The sequence below is a fragment of the Bidens hawaiensis genome, unplaced genomic scaffold (assembly GCF_021521415.1).
Source record: "Bidens hawaiensis isolate Kalapana, Puna unplaced genomic scaffold, B.hawaiensis_p1.1 tig00014897_1, whole genome shotgun sequence".
In the NCBI taxonomy this organism is placed as follows: Eukaryota; Viridiplantae; Streptophyta; class Magnoliopsida; order Asterales; family Asteraceae; genus Bidens; species Bidens hawaiensis.
In genome coordinates this window covers 496,130-517,466 of record NW_027492317.1, presented here as the reverse complement: position 1 = coordinate 517,466, position 21,337 = coordinate 496,130, and the positions used below count along the sequence as shown (strand labels likewise).

General features: G+C 33.9%; 2 protein-coding genes, 1 long non-coding RNA gene and 1 pseudogene across 3 annotated transcripts; 1 reads left to right on the top strand and 3 right to left on the bottom strand.

Annotated features, from left to right (window-relative positions):
* Positions 1-2,102: 2,102 nt before the first annotated feature.
* LOC143547934 (protein TAB2 homolog, chloroplastic-like) lies at positions 2,103-5,435 on the bottom strand. Its single transcript, XM_077039228.1, has 6 exons — positions 5,423-5,435; positions 4,766-5,375; positions 4,636-4,705; positions 3,240-3,411; positions 2,954-3,097; positions 2,103-2,405 (listed from the first exon to the last, which is right to left on the bottom strand). The coding sequence occupies exons 1-6, from the start codon at positions 5,433-5,435 to the stop codon at positions 2,146-2,148; spliced, it is 1,269 nt and encodes a 422-aa protein (XP_076895343.1). The 3' UTR covers positions 2,103-2,145.
* Positions 5,436-13,427: 7,992 nt separating this feature from the next.
* On the bottom strand, positions 13,428-14,122 carry LOC143547946 (uncharacterized). Its single transcript, XR_013137866.1, has 3 exons — positions 14,017-14,122; positions 13,781-13,933; positions 13,428-13,693 (listed from the first exon to the last, which is right to left on the bottom strand). It is a non-coding gene; the product is annotated as an uncharacterized LOC143547946 (long non-coding RNA).
* A 1,412-nt stretch (positions 14,123-15,534) lies between these two features.
* Positions 15,535-16,561, top strand: LOC143547933 (F-box/kelch-repeat protein SKIP11 pseudogene; annotated as a pseudogene).
* A 2,472-nt stretch (positions 16,562-19,033) lies between these two features.
* LOC143547968 (uncharacterized) lies at positions 19,034-20,870 on the bottom strand. Its single transcript, XM_077039251.1, has 3 exons — positions 19,606-20,870; positions 19,371-19,523; positions 19,034-19,283 (listed from the first exon to the last, which is right to left on the bottom strand). The coding sequence occupies exons 1-3, from the start codon at positions 20,761-20,763 to the stop codon at positions 19,107-19,109; spliced, it is 1,488 nt and encodes a 495-aa protein (XP_076895366.1). The 5' UTR covers positions 20,764-20,870; the 3' UTR covers positions 19,034-19,106.
* Between the last annotated feature and the right edge of the window lie 467 nt (positions 20,871-21,337).

Here is a 21,337-nt window from a genome sequence, read left to right as displayed (position 1 = left end):
AAAATTGAAATGAATATCAGGGCAAGGGCTGGTTGTTTAATTTGTCTTTTTGGCATGTGTGTGATGATTTTTGTTTTTCATTTTTGTTAATGGCTTACTAGTGTTATTCATTGCAAGAATTCAAAGTTTTAAGATAATTTTTGGGACCAATCTCAGGATTCATCTAGCTGGTATGTATGCATATGTACTTAGTTGTGTATATATAATTGGTTTACTTTCTTTGAGCTGTGATTTATATTTGGATTTAAACATGTTGTTAGAATTTCGGCCCTTAGTTAGCTTTGGGAGGAGAGAAGCTTCACTGTTTTAGGTGTCCTCTTCATGATGCAACTTATAGATTTATACCACTCTTTAATTGTTTTGGTCTTTGTTATGCGCTTTTTGACCCATGGACCTGTAACTAGAGAGAGGGGGGGGGGGCGAGTTTCAAAACAATACTGTTAACATTATATATATAGAAAAACTGGAGTGACCCCCCCCCCCCCTTTTTTTCCTTTAAAAAAGGAAAGATAAAAAACACTAAGCAAGTGGTGTGGTGGATAAGACACGGGTTTAATAAACTTGAGGTCTTTGGTTTGATTCCCTTGTGTCACCATTTTTTAAAACTTTTTTTTTCTTTTACATGTTTAAGGTTTTAATGTTTATAAAACTTTTCAACCCACAAAGTGCACGCAGCCGCTGCCTCTCTAGACTCCACCCAGACCGAGCCCTGTCTCTGTTCTCCTTGCTCCGGCTACCGTGTCTGTCTCCTGCCTCGCTGCTGCAGTGCAGCCCCTGACTCTCTATCTCTCTCCACGGTACGGGACCAGCCACCATGTGCCCAGGTTTAATTTTTTGATTTAAGTTTTTAATTTGCTAGTTTGTAATTGTTTGCATGTCAATTTGTTTACATGTATTTTTTCATTATTAGAAGCCCAAATTTGATTGTTGAAACTTATTACTTATTAGAAGCCCTAATTTTATTGTTGTAGCATCAACCCACTTTGGCATGCTGTCATTTAGCACCTGATTTGTTGCATTAGAAATCTGTTTATGTTTTCTTAGAATCTAGTTTCGGGTATGCAGCTCGCTTAATAGTTGTAAATACTAAATATTGTTGTAATATGTAGCGTTTAGACTCGTGTTTTGTCGGTAAGCTCTAAAATGGGGATGATGTGTAGATCGAGATTAGGCCTTTGTGTTTATTGGTTTTTCCTGTGTTTGTCGAAAAGGTTTTCTGCATGTTTGTATGCTGTTGTTTTCTAGGTGTAAATTGTGACATTGTGCAGTGTTAAACATGACAGACATTTTTGTACCAAATCTTTTGATGTTGTTTTATATTATAGCTATCTACTGTATGTGTTCATAGTTTTTGTAATGCATGATAAGCTATATATATTAATATCGCTTGAATTTTTGTACAAACGTGATCCAGTATCTAGTTATTTGATAAAATTACAAAATAATAATAAACATAACAACAATAATCATCTGATTCATCTTAAAATCACCCTATCATTTGATTCATCTTAAAATCACCCTATAAGCCATCCACTTCTAAAAGTATGTGTCTAGGCATGGGTACCAAAATTAAAGATGACTAAAATGAAATAAAGCAAGGGTTTTGGCTCTCAAATTCTAGAACTTTAACTTCCAAAAAGAACCTTATAGGTGTCCTGAATGAAGGTCCAACGGGCAACGAGTAATTAGATTTGAAGAAAGTAACTTTAATCTCTACTTATCTATTGTTTCTTATTTATTATGAAAGTACACTAGCTATTATCTGTTGGTTTTAATCTAGGGTGCATATTAACTCACCCTGCTTGAGACGTCCCTAAGTAAAATAAATAAATATATTTGTGGTCTATAGACTAAGCACGTGATTTAAGTTAATATGTGTATGTGATGTGAGCATCTTGTGAATGATCGAACATTTCAAACTTATTATTAATCAACTACTCTCATAGGGTCATTATCACACTTGATAGTAAAAAACTTGTTTTCTTCAGTCAAAATCTCGCTTATATTATCCTCATTTTCATTATCATTAGCAGTTTTCATACAAAGATATAGTTGTTGATTTCTACTTTGTTATAAAGCACAAAGAAAGCATGGGACAATAAACAGCACATTATGTACTACAATATACTAGCATTTTAATCTCTCTTACACAGGTGATGGTGGCAGGTCCAATAACAACCAAAACCCCACACAATCATCAGAATCCAAACTATCTTGGATTGCTAGAAAATGTAACCCTCCACTGTTTTTCTTTGCAGCTTCCCAAGCTTCAGCCTCACTTGTAGTCACGGGTGATTTTTTATACGAGGCATAAACATAACGGGTTGAAATCCCGACAGATAGAACCAGATTAGCACGGGCTAGGTTGGCTTCAACTGAACACACTTCTAAACCGTTCATCCAGGCTGCAACGACATTGTTTTAGACAAATGTACAATAAATAAAGTCAAAACATGTGTTTCCAATGATGTATTAAATATACGGCTATGCATATACAAGTCGGAAGCTTAAACCGTAGAGATCAAATTCGTGACTTCCAAATTCTAAAATCTATATGGATTTTCTATTCAAGTAACACAATTGTAAACTTTCTAAGTAGGTATCAAAAGATTTAAAACCCACTTTGAAGTCAAAGCATGGCACAGTTGACCTCAAAAGTCAAATGGGCTCACCTATTTGCTATCTTGCTGTGAAATATGTAGGTGACAATTTCAGTTGTTCTACTTATATATGGATAAATTTGGGTAATGTTTTAGCTTGAGCGGCTCAAATAAAAAAATAGCTGAATAGGTAAATAGGGTTGAAAGTCGTGCAAAAAACAAAATTTAACACCATAATTATATAATTACTGAATTAATCTAGTGTTTGTAATGATATTTAACACGTTAACTGTTTTTTTTATCAAAAACTGTACACCTTTTGCCACCTAGAAGGCTAGAATGTATGTACCAACCTGCCAACGGCCTTGCACGTGAAGACGCAACAGCTAATCCAGGAATCAACGTATTGTCATCAATTTCTATTCCCAACAAATCCAAATCCAGAGTTGCGCCAAACGCAAATGATTTTTCTAGCGTCTCTAGCTCCTTCTTAACATCTGAATAAACAAACTATCTAATTGATACAATAAAAAAAAAGTTCCTTAAAATCTTTACCGAAGTTTGCTACTATACATTCAAATTCACAACAGTCTTTTACTTAAAAACAGTAATACAAAAGTTCCTTAAAATAGAATTTACCTGAAAACGGTAACTGAACAAAAGCCCATTTTTCTCCATACAACGTATCGGGCAGGTCCATCGGAAACGGGTTATCAAGTGCAAGAAGCGGCTTAGACCCTTTCTGGAAACCAGGATGTCGTTTATACACCGTTTCATATCGTTCTTCCAGCCAAAGAAGAAGAGACAAACACTGAAATTGCATAACTTCAAAAATAAATACACCTTCTAGATACTTAAAGGTTATAGGGTTTAGACTTTAGATCAAATACAAATTAAATTAACGTGCCAACTGTGGGAATCAAGTAGTGTAATTATATATACAACATAGTGTAATTCCATTACGATGTAATTACATAATTACACTACTTGATTTCGGTTAATTATACTATGTTGTATATATAATTACACTACTTGATTCTCACAGTTAGCACGTTAATGTAATTGGTAAGTTTACTTTCCCCTAAAGTTAGGGGTGTGCATGGGTCGGTTTAGGGCAGTTATGGGCCAAACCCATAACCATAACCGATCCGTTATGGCGGTTTCGGTTAATCGGTTTTGAAGGTTAAAGCGAGTCGGTTATGGGTCGGTTAACCGTAACCAAAATAATATAATTGGGCCTAAAAGTTTGATACCAAATATTAGAAAAAACGACTTGACATAATTCAACAACATATATAATCCATAATATTAATATCATCATCATCATCATCATCGTACTCAGTATATCCCACCAATAGCAATGCTATGGTAGGGTCTGAGGAGGGTAAGATGTAGACAGCCTTACCTCTATCCCATAGGGATAGAGAGGCTGCTTCCGGTGAGACCCCTGGCTCGATAGTAGTTTTGCATCAAGCCTTGGACATAAGGCACATAGCACTCAATCATCGGGACACCGGCTGATCGGTGCATGTGCCCTTGTCTTTCGGCTATCAACGCCACCACATGATGCCTGATTAACCTTCCGCCACTTTTAACGTTATTTTCACGAGATTAGTAAAATAACGTCAAAATTAGTGCAATTTTACTTTTGCCCACCCGAGGGTTCACACATATATACATTATATGCAAGCACCGCAAGCAGGGCGTATAATATTAATATCAAATATTTAAAAAAAGGCATTATATAATCTAACAATGTAATTTAAGTTAATTTGATAACAAAAGTTGAACCGAGCACATCAAAATGGTATAATCCGACAATATGTTTGTTGAAAATAAATCCCAAACATATCGTTGGTTAAATAAATGGGTCGATTCGGTTATGGTGGGATTGAAAGTATCTTTAACCAAAAATTCATTAAAACCGACCCACCGGTTATGACAGTTATCGGTTAAAATCGGTTCGGTTAATGGTTATGACAATTAAATTGCTCACCCCTACCTAAAGTTATATTATAAACAACATGACACGCACCCGTTTGCTAGGAATCGGTTTAATCCCAAGCTCTTTGCAAGCTCTAGTAATTATTGTCTGCATTTGTGACCTATAAATCAAACAATCATCAACATCAAGAACACAAATAAACAAGATATTAAATAATTACCTGAAGAATCTGATTTTATCGGGTATAGGTACATCCAACTCATCACAAATGGAGACAATAGCATCTTTCAAAGTGACACTATTAATAACATTATTAGGAAAGTACTTAGTATACTGAAGAGACAAAGAACTGTCACAAGCAACAAGCTCCCATATCTTCTTTCCTCTAATATCAAGAATGGGTCTGGAGCAAAAATCCAGTTCCCATTCGGTAACGGTTTCCGGGTCAAGATAACTCAGTTCTGCAGTTGGGTCATCTTCGTCTTCGTCTTCTTGTTGTTCATCGTCAACGGGTAGTGAAACCGGGCTTTCGGAGTGTGAGGGGTTTAAGGTGGTGGTGGTGTGGTGGTTTGGTGAAGAAGGGTGGTGGGAGTTTGATGGGATTTGATGAATGTGTGTATTAATATTATTAATTCTGGTGGTGTTGAAGCTGAGAGTAGCCATGAGACTGGTCATGGAAGTGAAGGAGAATAGGAGGAGTGTTAATAATAATAAGTTAAGGTGAGACTGATCATGTTTGTGTGGAACAGGTGATGGATAAGATGCCAATGTTTTCAGTATATACCGGAAATGTTTGAATTCATTTATAAGACTTTTGGGGTCATTAGCGGCTCAATGAATAAATTTCGGATTGATTCTGAGAGAATTCGAGTTTTACCATCAGTAGACATCGGGCAGGTGAGTTTTTCTCGGAATTAAAAATAACTTGGAGACGTTTAAGGCTCCGTACAGTTGGGTTAGGCCAGCTAGCGGTGGCCTTTAGCCATTGAGTCACCTCGTACGAAAAACTTAGGTATCCTATGTTTGTTGCCCGCTCAAAAGAAAATATACATGTACCACTCGTGACAGTAAGTTTTTAAGTAGTTTATATCTTTCAAAGCACGATTTGCACCTAATAAAGCATCTAACATAGGGTCATAATATTGGCCCTTAACCTTTACTAAGAGATAATTATAACTTGACCCTTTAATTATTAACTATATATTTTTCTTAATTTCATTTTTTCCTAAACTTTTACCCGTGATTTTTAAACGGTCATAATTTTTCATATATTTTTTTTTAAATTACATCATAAAAACGAACAGTTTTTAGTTAAAAAAAAAAACTTAACATTTTACTACTATTAAAATTATTATTATTAACCCAGACGAGTAGGATTTGAGCATGTGTCCACCCAAAGCCAAAACTGGTATTTTTTTTAAATGATCCGAATTTATTTTGCATATACTGTTTTGACGCAAAAACAAAAATTGGCAAAACAAAACCAATTTTTTTAAATGACCGGAACTCGATATGCTTATTACTATAACCAAATTGGACATTTTTTTAAATGATACGAACTCATTTTACTTATTACTCGTTTTGACCTGAACAAAACTTTAAACTTTTTATTTATAATGACCAAAACTCATTTGGCTTACATTCCATTGTAACTTGAATGCGTTTTGACCCGTCAAAGTCCTTGATCACTGACCCTAATCAATAAAAATATTTTAAAAACTGATCACACTCATTTTGTTGGGCATTTTGATCTGAATCAAAATTGATACATTTTAAGATGACACGAGATCATTTTGCTTATATCATGCACATTGTCACATCCTAACCTATGGAGTAATATCAGGGCGGCGAGTTTATGGTTCACGGCTCATAAGGCACTAACATACAATATTAGTGATATATCCAATTTATTTATTTAATTTCAAATGAAGTACACGGTATTCAAAGAAATTACAAATAACCGAATAAGTCAAATGCTCTTGTTTATTATAATAACCTAAAGGCCAAATAAACTAAGTTCTTCAATAACTTTAATCTTCCAAGATAAACATCAATATGCGTATGATATACTTTAATGTGATTATGGTGGACCTCTCTGAATGCGATAAATAAACAAATGAGCAAGTAAGCAACTAGCATATAAACATTCAATTGATTAACAACATAATATTTGAGATTTGCAAGTGATGTATTAAGATACTTAAAAGTAGAGAAATCGATAAGTCAACTATATTTAACTATTATGCCCTTAACGGGTCGATATCATGTTGACCACTGAGACTCCCTCAATCTAAGAAATTGATTGAGGACTTTTGTTTATGAGATAATAACTTACGAAAATGCGGAAGACAACTTACCCAAATAAGGATTAGAATTAGGAGAAATCCGAAGTCAACGATCTTGAAACTTGAAAGTCAAATCGAAAGGCAAAAGCTTGAAGAAACACGAAACACAAAAGGAGGAGACTAGGCGAACGATGGGGCTGATGTTGCAGTGATGATTTAGGGTTTTAGGATGTATTTTGATTAAATATGCAAAGGTAGGACATGTTAAATAAGAAATCAACTCGATTAGGAAAATGAATAACATGTTGATGACTAAATCGGGTATGTTAACTCCAATATTTCGACGATATCAACAAGAAATGAACATAAACACTTTACAATAGCAGGTTGGTTATCTTGGAACTCAATTTTCGTGATCTAGGGTCGTTTAAGGAAGGATCTAGCTTTAGACGAACCAAAAATAGTCCAAAACTAATCTAATCATCAGTCGCGCTACGCGACCAACTTAACGAAATCCCTCGTGATGCGCGGGGGGTTGGGTTCTACCAGACTTTTCCAAAATGTCATATGTAGTTCATGCACTTTCAAAAATGCATGTTTAGTCATTTTAAGCGATTTTAAAGGTTTCTAAGCATTGTTTGACGAGTTTTAAAGTTATGAAAATATAAAATAAGTTACACACTAATAAAAACAAACTGAAAATAATTTGAAAGATCTTAATTACATTCCGAGTCGGGCTAAACATAAACGAATTCAAATACGAAAAATCAGTGATGTTACCCACATCGATATTCAGTAAATCTTGCATTGAAACGTCGACAAAAATAAACACGTCGTGATTGTATGTTTTGAAATTTATTAAAACTTATTGTATTCAAAGATATACAGAAAAAAAGAAGATAAATGAATATATGAGTAAACTTAAGCGGATTGAAGGTAATTATTAATTAAATTTACAAAAGTTGTTGAAATGTTAAATATGTAATTATATTTTAGGTTTATAATTGCATATTATAGTTGTACTCTTATGTTTGTTATTATAACATCTAAAAATAAAAAAAAATATACACTGAAATGTCGATAAAAATAAGCACGTTGCAATGGTAAGTTCGCTTTTTTAAAACATAATGTATTAAAAGATATAAAGAAAATATAATTTTTAATAAATTTGTCAAATAAATGGGTAAAGATAAGGAGTTTACATGTAACTACTTTATAAATTAACAAAGTTTTATTAAAATTGAAGGATCATATTTGTAATTATTTCCTAAACTAAATATTTTGTTCAACATGTCCAAAATGCTATATTGCCCATAAATTTTTAAAATTATATGTATTAGTGATTATACTTTATGTAATAACAATTGTACATTCTAAAATTTAACAAGATATATAGTATAAATATAGATATAGATTTTTTTTACCTTAAATCAGTGTTGTGTTTTCTTTTTCCCTTTTGTTGTTTTATGTGTAATAATGAGAACTAAATAATGAGATTTACTAAGATAATACTTTCAGCATATAACTTTTGCAATGATGTATTTTGTGAATAGACAATTTTTTTTTTTTTTTTGTATATTGATTTGTTATAATGACATTACTAGTTGAAATATGATAAATATTTTGTTTTTATATCTTAATTTGATGATTTTTAATTTTGGTTTAATGAGTTTAACCGGCGTAGTTAATATCGCAATGAGCATAACTGATACTGTCATAATTTGTATCGACTCATCGTCGTAATTGTCAGGTTTACCAACATCCAGAGGCTTTAGTGACTGAAAAAACGTAATTTTAAACATTCTATTTATTTATATGTTATCTCGACGATATTTTTTAGTCTAATTCTGGCACCATTACGTGCGTAACTGATATCGATCGAATACGCGCTAACTCGTCGCCCCAGCGCTCAGGTTTTACCAATGCACGGATTTTACCGACAAAATAAACATTGTTTTAAATATGTTATTATCATATATAAATAATAAGCTATATGAATACCACTATATATTTTTTTGATTTTATTTTAAACATGTTAATTTGACAAATTTATTTTTTAGGTTTAGTTTCGGTAGCATATCGTCACTAGTCAAATTCGTGTTAATTCATCATTATAGTATAATGCTCGAGTTTTACCGACCGAAATTGGATGGTGTTGGAACCCTCATACACCAATGTAGGGATAAACATTTTGTTCCAAACATCGGTACTCGTACCTATATTCGTACCGATTTAGTCTATTCGGTATAGGTATTGGTACTCATTTTTGTTGAATTTTGGTACAAGTACGGGTACAGTACGGGTACAGTTGGTATTTTGTACCTGTTTGGAGTATATAAAGATTTATTTGGGATTCTTTATATTTAATATGTAAAATAAATTCTCCAACCATGTTATTATTGAACAAGTACCAAACGTTTCTTCAATATTAAATAATATAACATGTGACACGATGTCCAATTTGCTCGAAGTGGAAAACACATACAAATAAAATAGTTTTATATCTATTATTATAATAAACAAAAATTGTGGTTGAACCACATTAACCCTAATTGACCTAATATTTTGTTATGTGTCACCCTATATTTGAAGCTTAAATCATAAATATTTATAATTAAATTAAAATTAAGAAATTAAAATCTTTCATATACACAACTACGGGTATGTTTGGCAAGGAGCTTTTAGAAGCTTTTAGGAGCTTTAAGCTACAAGTTTTTAAGTAAAAGCTCATATTTATTGAAAAGTCTTGTTTGGATAGAGTAGCTTTAAGCTTTTAGGTTAAGAGAAAAAACGTGAAGCTAAAAGCCCCCTCTAGTAGTGTTTAGAGAAAAGCTACAAGCTTTTGGTATTTCATATTTTACAATTTTGGTACTTGAACTTCCATCACCTTTTGTTAATTCATATAATAATTACATATTTAACTCTTATTCAAAACCAACTACCCCCATGACTTTTTAAAATGTCATAACTTTTTCACACGTTAATATTTAAAAAAAAAATTACATAAAAAACGAGCATTTTATTCTCTTTAATTTGAGTATCATATTGTTATACTTCTATAACTTTAAAAAATTAGCATATTATGTGATTATTAGTCAAGATCGGCAACAAGTCGAGTCAGGAAAGCCCGGGTCATGTGTAAGACCAAATTATGGTCAAAACGTGTCAATGCAAAAAAAGGTTAATTTAGTTCAGTTCACGTTGGTACAGTTTTGAGTCGAAAGGGGTCAAGTCAGAATAGGTTCTCGGATTAGAACGATGCACCGCACGAGAACCCAGCTAGTTTTATTAAAAGCTCCAGCTACTCTACCAAACACCTAAATATTTCTTAAAAGCTACATCTACCAGCTACAGCTTCCAGCCACCAGCTAGCAGCTTTCAGCTACAGCTACAGCTACCAGTTAGTTTTGCCAAACATACCCTACATGTATTACTTGATTTTTAATCTTTAATTATAAAATTAGACATCAACTAATCATAATAGTTGTTTGAATGTTTTCTTCTATGGAAACAAAATTTCATGATCAATTAATAATTAGTGATTTCCTTTAAGTTATGTATCGCTAATTACGTAGACAATTAATATACATCAGATATTAGTTACCACTAAAATTTGTTTATTCCATTAGTGATTTCCGTCAGCAACAACAACGAAAACTAAATTTCTTTAGTAGTAAACACATTTATTTGATAGTGTCTGTACTCACAAACACACTCGAGATAGCTCTGCTCCTCTTCAATCAACTTACCTTAATTACAACAAGTCCTACATCTAATTACGTATTTTAAATTGCGCATCATATATTAATATTGTATTATTCACACTTTTAAGCATATGTGAATTACATGTATATATATCAATTAGGTGTCTTCTTTGTTTCCTTTAAAACCATTAAACCAGCAAAACTTACTATCTTGAAATGAAGTTAGTCTTTAATTCAGCTGTTTATGTTTATACAATGTTATACATATATTATATACTTGGGTTACAAACGTCATATTACACGTGGTTTTCATATAAAATTTTCATGTACCTATTCGATGATAACTTTTTTGTAGCTCCCAAAAAAACATACATGAACCATTTCATTATTCCATAACTAGATAAATGTATTAAATAAAAACTAATTAGGGATTAAACTAGAAAACTAAAATGAAGTCGTTATATAAAAAAAATGGTCGCACATCATTGATACAATAAACATAAAGGTGGTACCCCACTCAAAATTGTGTAAAATCATGACTAACGGATTGGTTTACGATTTTTATAATTATGGGCCGCGTAAACCAAACCAGACTGTAGGAGGTGGTTGGCCAATTTTAATTTTCTTCATGTTGTTTATGCTTTAAATTCATCGTTAATGCTATTTTATACTACTTCTACCATTCATACGATTCCTTTTTATAAATGTATTTATTATGTCAAATGATAAGACGATATCTAAAAGATCAAAAGCTCACATATAAATTCGGAGAACGATGATACTAACATGAGTTATACAATAAAGTATCTTTCGTTTACCTGCTTATAATTAAATTTTATGGGATATGTGTTTATTTTATATTACAACTAACATATAAGATTGTACCTATTTGTTTTAATGTTTCAGTTGACGCATCTACATGTCCGTTGTCATACGCTTTAAATGGTATTCCATTATTATTTAATTTAACTTGAATATCAGCTAAAAAGGAAGCCCCCGTAAACTTCCTTACAGACCCCACGGAAGGGAGATCCACTCTACGACCGGCAGATTTGCTCGTCTTTGGTTGGTCCGGGGGAAAACAAGCTTGTGTTGACCTCACAGGGGTATCTCCCTTAGCTGGTTTGAGGGATAATGGGTTTGTAGCTGGGCAAGCAATGAAAAGGGCTGAAACGAAGAATGTGGAGAAACATGCTAAAGCCTGCGAAGAGAACCAACATGTTTTTATCCCTTTGGCTTTTGATACCTTTGGCTCCTTGGCACCGGAAGTTATCCGCCTACCTGCTATGTTGTTGTAATATCTATGTTTCTATATAATGAAAGATTATCTAATTGTCTTAAAAAAAACTTGGATATAATTTGAAAAATAACAATAAAAGTTTAAATTTTCCCAACACATTTGTTTTAATTCCATCTAAATATGTATCTTTCTTAGGGTCTTTAATATGAACAATTCCTATTCCGATACCACTGAAAAAAGAAAATAATGAAAACTCATCCTTACTATAATAAACAAAAACATAATTATATCACTTGACACATAATTGGACCATCTTTGTGTCACTTGGCACTTCAAGGGTCCAAATAAAATTATATCTCATCCCATATTGCTTAAATGAAAAATCTTGAAGAAAACCAACATCCATAAAAGAAAAGGTAGTGCATCCAACTTATTATTATTATTATTATTATTATTATTATTATTAGGCGGTGCGTGAACTATTATGTCTCACTACTCAGTTTAAAAATATTTAATGTTATCCCGATTGTTTTTTTTTTCCAGTTCTTTTTGTGGTTTGAAAGCTGGTTTGCGAACAACCAACCATTTTTTTTAATTTTTTTTTCGGTTGGACGTCCAATATGGTCCGGTTTCTAAACACTGCTTTTATCTCAAATCGAGTAAAATATTAAATAAGTTGAATTTTATTTGTAACAAAAATAAAAAAGAAATGTTTGGATATTTATGAATTTCTAACATGTATATTATATATATTTTTTTTCTGTTTAATATGTGATTTAATATACCGTATAATACATATTTATATAAATAGTTTAACACATTTTTTGTATCTCTTATAATTTCGTCGTTTGAATAAATTTATTTATTCTAACCCGTGTTGTACACGGGCACGTAACCTAATATATATATACATGGAAGAACATGCACACATGAGAAAACAACTAACGGTACTAACCAGACTTTTTGATATGAACTTAGCACAAGACACAACAATTTCATTTGAGTTGATAAACGGGACGGATTCCTATATAAAAAAACTGAATAACCCGAATAGAAAACCTGAACTACACCCCTACACATTTTGTTTTCTTGCGCGTGAAAAAATAAGATCAAAATAAGCCACTTGTGAAACTTTAATTAATAAGATTTCGGTTCTTGTGTAATCTTATATGTGTTGTTCTATGCATTAAATACATCATTCTAGATAAGAATTAGTTGTCAAAGTTCATCTTTGTTGGTGACAATACATGGTTTTGAGGCTAGCACCTTAGTTGGAGCCAAATGCTTTGCTAACTAGTCAGACCGGCTCAGGTTGGTCTGACCCGCAAACACTTTTTATCCCCTTTATTATATTTTGATAACTGATAAATGCGTTAACATGATTAGAAAATCAATCTAACTCGATTTATGTTTTGTGCTAGTTGATTTATGAAAAAACAATTTTTCTTGTTAGGCATTTCAGCAAAGCATTTCATTGATGAAGACTCCGCCATCGGTTCACAGAATGATACGCTGGATCTGCACCTGTTTGGTATATAAAATGCCAAACAAGTAAAAAAAAGATTAGCTCAAAAAGAAACGGGTCGAAAGTCCTCAAAATGTAAATGAAACCATAGTATTTCACAATCATATTTGACAACCTAATTATTTACATAGTATTTTGGGTCAACCCAACCTAACTCGTACTAAAAAATTGCACTTTTTGACACGAACCATATAGCTTCACAATCTGGTTGATCTAATCAACATCTGCGTTGAAGAACCATCATTGCATTTTGCAGCAATTCTCTATCTTTCCTATCTGGCGAACATCCACTAGCCTCCATATCTTTATACACTACAAGCACCTTATCAAACTCCTTTGCTCTTATCAAAGCTTTCATAATAATAGTGTAGGTAACCACATCTGAACTTACACCCTTCACAAGCAACCAAGAGTACAATTAGCATAAACAACTCCAATTTTAACATGTTTTACGCGGTTTATAACAGACAAAAGGACATACACTTTCTTTTATGTGCTGGTATACCGAGAGCGCCTCCAAGTGTCATCCAGCAATGCCAAATGCATTGATCAATACATTAAGCATAATAAGATTTGGTTCGATTCCTTCACGCTCCATTAACTGGAGAACCTTAACAGTTTGCTCACACAAACCCTGTGTAACAAAGCCGCATCAAATTGCCAAATGTATGGTTATTTTCAAGCATTATATGACAATAAAAATAAAGAAATACTTACCAGTTGGGCATAGGCGTTTGCGAGCACACAAAATATTCTAGCTGACAATGGAACCCCTTCAAGTTTTAATGTGTTTATGCACTCTTCTGCATCTTCGAACCTCCCACTCGATGTTAAGGCGGGTGCATACCTCTTCACTGCCCATAAATATCAGCCAAAACTGCATAAATGAGCTCACTTTTTCGATGACCGCCATGTTTCAAACGGTCAAACGTTTTCTTGATTATAACCCATGACCCTGTATGCGTGTTAGAGTATTCCCATTAGGTCTTCTATCCGCATATCTATAATTACACTAAAAATTACATTTTCTCTCTTTCTCAAAATAATACTTTTTCTTAGCTTTATTATTACATTTTTTCTACCCTCTACTCATAGTCACTTTCAACCGTTAATAAAAAAAATATGTAGTATAAACAGTGTTTCTCTAAATTTATTCATGAATAGTAACATTTTATGTTTCCTCTACTTACTACCACTCCATACAAAATGTTCTTACCAGTCTTATGCTTTATATCCAATGTGCCACCCCTTTAATTACATAAATTCTATAGGATTGTAACTATTAATTTATTAAACTTAATCTTTAAGTATTTGAGAACCGAAAGCCAGATTTTTATATAAAAGAAGGTAACGGAAGGGTTATAAAATATAATAATTAAATATTTTGAGAGTTATAAGCCAGCTTTTTGTACAAAAGAAGGTAACGGAAGGGTAGTAAAATTTAATAATTAAATATTTTTGAAAGTTAAAAGCCAGTTTTGGTACAAAAGAAGGTAACAGAAGGATCATAAGAACTGGCTTTGTAAGTTAGACATACATAGATATCGTGGAAGCAACACACATATATATTGTGTATACTGTATACAACTGTATTATGTCCATAGATTTAACAAAAGTCGTTGGAACACATGAACTATTGACAATCACCATTTCAAGACAATTGTTGTACCGCGTGAAAGTGGGCCACACCTGAGTATCACGCATAGCTTGTCAGTGACTCTCGGAATCCACACCATTATTTCTCTCTCCAGCGTTTCTTTCTTCTATATAAGTAGTAACCAGTTAGATGAATAATATAAGTCACATATACATACATTTGCAAGAAAGAAAGAGGTAAAAAAATATTTTATGTTGTTTTTACCACTTTGATAAGTTATCTTTCAAATTCCTATGATTAGATTATATTGTTCATGATTAATCTTCCAATTAGGACTAGTGTAATTCTTTTTCATAGTTATGTCTGAGTTGCATAAGCATTCTAGCTTCTCTGATTTTGTTAATTATGTACGTGTTTTAAATTCTTTTGTTTTATGTTTTAGATTCTTTCGTTTTATGTATTTTCATGTAAAAAAAGGCATATATTTAATTGTTGATAGCTAGCTCATATGGTAACAAATTAATTATACATTTCTAGTTACCTATTTCTTTCTTGTGTCATTATGATAATATGTTGTTGAAATTTTGCAGGCGATCAAAGAGAGAAACAAGATCTTGTGACATAAGCATCAAAAAAACATGTCAGGGGGTTCATTGGGAAACAAGAATCCAGCAGTTGAATACTGGGCTTATTTTTCTTGCAACCATTTGAAATGGGAGGCCTTTAACCCCATTAGCAAGACATGGATGCATCTACCGATGATCGATGGCGATACAGGCTTTGCTCACTCGGACAAAGAGTCCATGGGGGTCGGGACCGAGCTTTTGGTTCTTGGCAAACATGTTTCCGGTCAGGCTGTCTTCAAGTACAGCCCGCTCACGAATTCATGGACCGAAGGGCCGCAAATGAACAACCCAAGGTCCTTATTCGGGTCCGCGAGTCTTGGAAAGATCGCAATCTTCGCAGGCGGTGTTAACAGGAAGGGAATGGCCATGGACACTGTGGAGAGTTACAACAGCGAAACTGGAGCTTGGGAGACGCTTCCGAGCCTGCTCAAGCCAAGAAAGATGAGTTCCGGTGTGTTTATGGATGGGAAGTTTTATGTGGTGGGTGGGTGCGGTGGGGCGGATATGAAACCTCTTACAAGTGGAGAAGAGTATGATTTAGAGGACAAGAAGTGGAAGGAGGTTCCCGGTATGTGGCCCTTTGGTGGTGGTGGTGATTACTCGATGTCTCCACCGTTGCTTGCGGTGGTTGATAATGAGTTGTATGCTGCTGATTGTGAGTCGAAAGAGGTGAGAAAGTATGACAAGAAGGCGAAAGTGTGGGATGGCATAGGCAAGTTGCCTGAAAGAGCTGATAGTATTGATGGTTGGGGTATTGCTTTTAGAGGGTGTGGAGACCGGGTGATAATTGTTAGTGGGCATTGGACACATGACAAGGAGGCTCATGTTGAAATCTATGCATGGGTTCCGAGTGAAGGACCACCAAAGTGGACAATGGTTGGTCAGAAGAAGTCCGACAACTATGTTTACAATTGTGCTATCATGGGTATTGAAGTCGAGGTTTAAGGAACTCATGTTGTTGGTTATTTTACTATTTTGGTGTTTAAGAGAATAAATTGTGGGTGGTAGTGTGGAAATGTGTGTACTTTGGTCATGAATTTGCTTTTACAAGTAAAATGTGTTTTTCTTTGGTGTATATGGTTCTTCAATACAAATCTTTAGATATAAATCATTTAGAAAAACTAAATAAGTTTATATAAAAGTTCTTTAGAAACAAAACTCAAGTGGTTTTAAAATTATAAAATATTCAAACAATAATGTGACTTGAAATCACGTGTTTAATGTTTCAGTTGTGGAGACAAAATTTCAGATGTGATGAAAATAATACAAAAATATAATAGATCACAAGACAACAAATTTGTATACAAATAAATTTAAATATTATGTCTCAATCTTTATTTTATCTTTTTTTGGGTTTGCAATTAAATATTTAAAAATAATCTATAAATCTGAAGGAATGTATTAATGTTACAGTTTTTGAGACAGAATTTCAGATGTGATGAAAATAATACAAAAATACATTCAGGTTTATAGAATATTTTCAAATATTTAATTACAACCCCCAAAAGAGTTGCATTATATATTCAAACAAGACAATTTACACAAGGTGATAGTAGGCCCCAACACTCTCAAATAAAGCAAACTAGTTTGTTACCCGTCGCGTTGCATCAGGGCTGTTTTGTGTTTGGCAAAATTCAAACGAAATATGACCAACACATAATGTTGAAGCATTTACAACACATAATATTGAAGCAGCTAATAGATTTTCAGATAGCAATCTAGCATGTTATAGTATGATGCCAACCATATGACCATGACCACCAGCTAAAGAAATAGTGAGACCAATTGATCTAGGCGAGGCTAGACCCGGTAAAAAGGTTCCTGGTTAATGATAATATTTCAAACCTTCCTTGTAAAGAATTGACTGAACCAAGTGTTGAAGGCTGTCTTGGGTTACATTCATAACTGTTAACTGTTATGCTAGTACTTATAGCGCGCGCACACCACGTTGTCATTTTTGACTTAAACTGAGCTATGCTTTCAGCTACATCTGTCCCATTTGCCACCTCTGTTTGAAAATTGAAACTAATGTAGAGACCATGAGGGCCAGTAGGATTTATAACCATCTCTTTAAGCTCATTTGAGTGAACTAAGTTGTTTGTCATTATGTCATACATTCACATGAAGCATGTATCCAAGTATTTGAACATTCAGAAGTCAATATGCTTTCTTCTTTTGAGAAAACTAACATAACAACAATGCAAATCACAACCCTAAATGTCAAGCAACCGAGAAATCAACAACTGATTGATGAACCAAAATAACCGCGAAGAAAGCATACCTAGCCTTCCAATGGCCGATCGCCTTACAAGAAATCTAACATGCAACCGCCGGAAGCTAAAAACCAACATATAAACAAAAACCTTAGTGGAATTCGATACGTGGACTATACACGTGCCAGACGCTGCAAAGGCTTGAACGTCGCTGGCCAAAAAAAAGAACTAAAAGAAACATGGGACTCATGAACAGGACTCGAACCTAAGAAGCAAACAAAATGACGGGATGATATGATATAAACTTAACAGAGATACAATGAGCCAACACACCACCAAACACTTATTGACAGTACTAACCAAAACAAATCCTAAATATCAAAAATAAAAAATTCACAAAACCCAAACTACGGCGCCAAACTTCTCAAATGTAATAATTAGATAATTTGACAAATAGTTTAGATTACATTTTAATGACCCTTATAACTATTGCAGGGTTTTATGTACTTAAAAAACATGGATTGTATTTACATTATCCATGTCACACTATGTCCAATTTGCTCGAAGCGGAAAACACATACAAATAAGATAGTTTTATATGTATATACACATGGGAGAACATGCACACACTAGAAGACAACTAGTGGTACTAACCTGACTTTTTAATATGAACTTAGCACAAGACGCAACAGCAACAATTTCATTTGAGTTGGTAAACGTGTCGGATTCCTATATACAAAAAACAAATAAACTTTAACTGAATAAGATTTTGGTTATTGTATGATCTTATATGTGTTGTTTAATGCACTAAATACATCATTCTAGATAAGAATTAATTGTCAAAGATCATCTTTGTTGGTGACAATACTTAGTTTTGAGGCTAGCACCTTAGTTGGAGCCAAATGCTTGGTTAACGAGTCAGACCGGGTCAGGTTGGTCTGACCCGCAAACACTTTTATCCCTTTTATTATATGTCGATAATTGATAAATGCGTTAACATGATTAGAAAATCAATCTTAACTCGATTTATGATAAACAATTGCATAACATACCATGATAATTACATTCTCTTGTTAGGCATTTCAGCAAAGCATTTCATTGATGAAGACTCCACCATCGTTTCACAGAATGATACGCTGGATCGCAACCTGTTTAGTATATAAAATGCCAAACAAGTAAAAAAAAGATTAGCTTAAAAGGAAACGTGTCAAAAGTCCCCAAAATGTAAATGAAACCATAGTATTTCACAATCATATTTAACAGCCTAATTATTTACATAGTATTTTGGGTCAACCCAACCCAACCCAACTCGTACTAAAAAATTGCACTTTTTGACACGAACCATATAGCTTCAAAATCTGGTTGATCTAATCAATGTCTGCGTTGAAGAACCATCATTGCATTTTGCAGCAATTCTCTAGCTTTCTTATCTGGCGAACATCCACTAGCCTCCATATCTTTATACACTACAGGCACCTTATCAAACTCCTTTGCTCTTATCAAAGCTTTCATAATAGTAGTGTAGGTAACCACATCTGGACTTACACCCTTCACAAGCAACCAAGAGTACAATTAGCATAAACAACTAAAATTTTAACATGTTTTATGCGGTTTATAACAGATAAAAGGACATACACTTTCTTTTATGTGTTGATATATCGAGAGCGCCTCCAAGTGTCGTCCAGCAATGCCAAACGCATTGATCAATACATTAAGCATAATAAGATTCGGTTCGATTCCTTCACGTTCCATCAACTGGAGAACTTTAACAGTTTGCTCACACAAACCCTGTGTAACAAAGTTACATCAAATTGTCAAATGTATGTTATTTTCAAGAATTAAAAGACAACATAAATATAAAAACACTTGCCAGTTGGGCATAGGCGTTTGCAAGCACACAAAAGATTCTAGCTGACAATGGAACACCTTCAAGTTTTAATGTGTTTATGCACTCTTCTGCATCTTCAAACCTACCATACTGCCCATAAATATCAACCAAAACTGCATAAATGAGCTCACTTTGTCGATGACCACCATGTTTCAAACGGTCAAACGTTTTCTCGATTACATCCCACTTCCCCTGTTCTCCTAACCGACTAATGATGGTAACGAAGATACTCGGATCAGGATACAACCCTTGTGCTTGCATTTCACCAAACAGTTTAAGCGCATTCGTGAGATCACCGTGCTTGCAATGCCACCGGATCAAAGAATTCCACGTACTGATATCCGGAGTAACCCCTTCTTGCAGCATTTTGTCAAACACCTGGCGTGCGTCTCCTAATTCACCCGATTTCCCAAACGTGTCAATAACACTATTGAAAATCTTCTTATCAAGAACAACCCCAGTATTCCTAATTTCCGCTACAACGGTCGTAGCCTTCTTCCACATACCATTATCCCTATAAAGCTCAATAATCCTACTATACACAAACGAATCCGGTTCAAACCCGTCTTTCCTCATACAAGCCACAACTTCCCACGAATCATTTAACCGTCCCGCACTCGTGTAATACCCGAGAAGAATCTCGTACGTTTCTCGATTCTTCAACACACCCAGACCAATCATGGACTCCATAACACTCTCTGCAGCTCTTAAAAGCCCTCTTTTTAAAAACCCTTTGAGCAAAATATTATAAAGTTTTAGCCTTGGATGAAACCCTAGGGCTACCATTTCTTGAAGAATTGCTTCGGCTTCTGAAGTCCTGCCGGCAGTTGCAAGTGCTGTTAACAGACAAGTGTAAGAACCATAACTCAATTGAAACCCTAGGGCTTCTAATTGAGAAAGAAAGTCCATTGCTTTATCGATGTTTCCTGCTTCACATAGCGAACGTATGTGTCGGTTGGATAGCTCCGGCAAGAGCTCTTTGCCGGTTGTGTGGTGATCGATTGAGGGTGTGTTGTTAATTGCATTTACTTTGTGGGTTTTGCAGAGGTTTGGTGGAATTGAGAATTGGAATGATATAGGGTGAGTAATGACTCGGTGTTTAATGGAATAGAAGCTGGTGGTGGTTCTGTTTAGCTGCATAGAGAAGATAATTTAACTAAAACTAAAAGACCCAACTGAAAGGTTTCAGAAGATTTAGTAACTGGGTTAAGAAAACTGCCGGAAATGGAGGCTTGAGCGGCGGATGATATACTTGTACCAAATTTTTCGGTATGGTACGGGTAAGGGTATTTACGTACATTACGGGTACGGGTATTTAGGTACAGTATCCATTTTTGTACCGCTTTGATTTTTTATCTTCAAATCTTCGATGATCTTGAAACCGGTACTGATACGAGTAACAAACAACCCGAATTAGTCTGGTATCGATACTTGCACATGTACGTGACGGTTACCAATTTAATACATGTACTAAATTGGCCGTCGATTTGGATAATGTAAATAAAATCCCTGTTTGTTAAAAAAAAACCTTCATTAAAATGTTATCTAAACTATTTGTCAAATTTGCTTTATTTGAGGGTGTTTGGCCCTAATATCACTTTGTGTAAGTTGTCTTATTTGAATATATATATATATATATATATATATATATATATATATATATAATGTAACTTACTTAGGGTTTATAATTAAATATTTTAAAAATTTTGTAAAT

Coding starts and splice junctions, on each gene's coding strand:
- LOC143547968 (XM_077039251.1), bottom strand. CDS start 20,763: ATGCAGCTAAACAGAACCACCACCAGCTTCTATTCCATTAAACACCGA. Junction 19,524..19,605: donor CAAACGCCTATGCCCAACTG/GCAAGTGTTTTT, acceptor TTTGTTACACAG/GGTTTGTGTGAGCAAACTGT. Junction 19,284..19,370: donor ATCAACACATAAAAGAAAGT/GTATGTCCTTTT, acceptor TTGCTTGTGAAG/GGTGTAAGTCCAGATGTGGT.
- LOC143547934 (XM_077039228.1), bottom strand. Junction 4,706..4,765: donor GATAAAATCAGATTCTTCAG/GTAATTATTTAA, acceptor TTTGATTTATAG/GTCACAAATGCAGACAATAA. Junction 3,412..4,635: donor AACCGATTCCTAGCAAACGG/GTGCGTGTCATG, acceptor ATGCAATTTCAG/TGTTTGTCTCTTCTTCTTTG.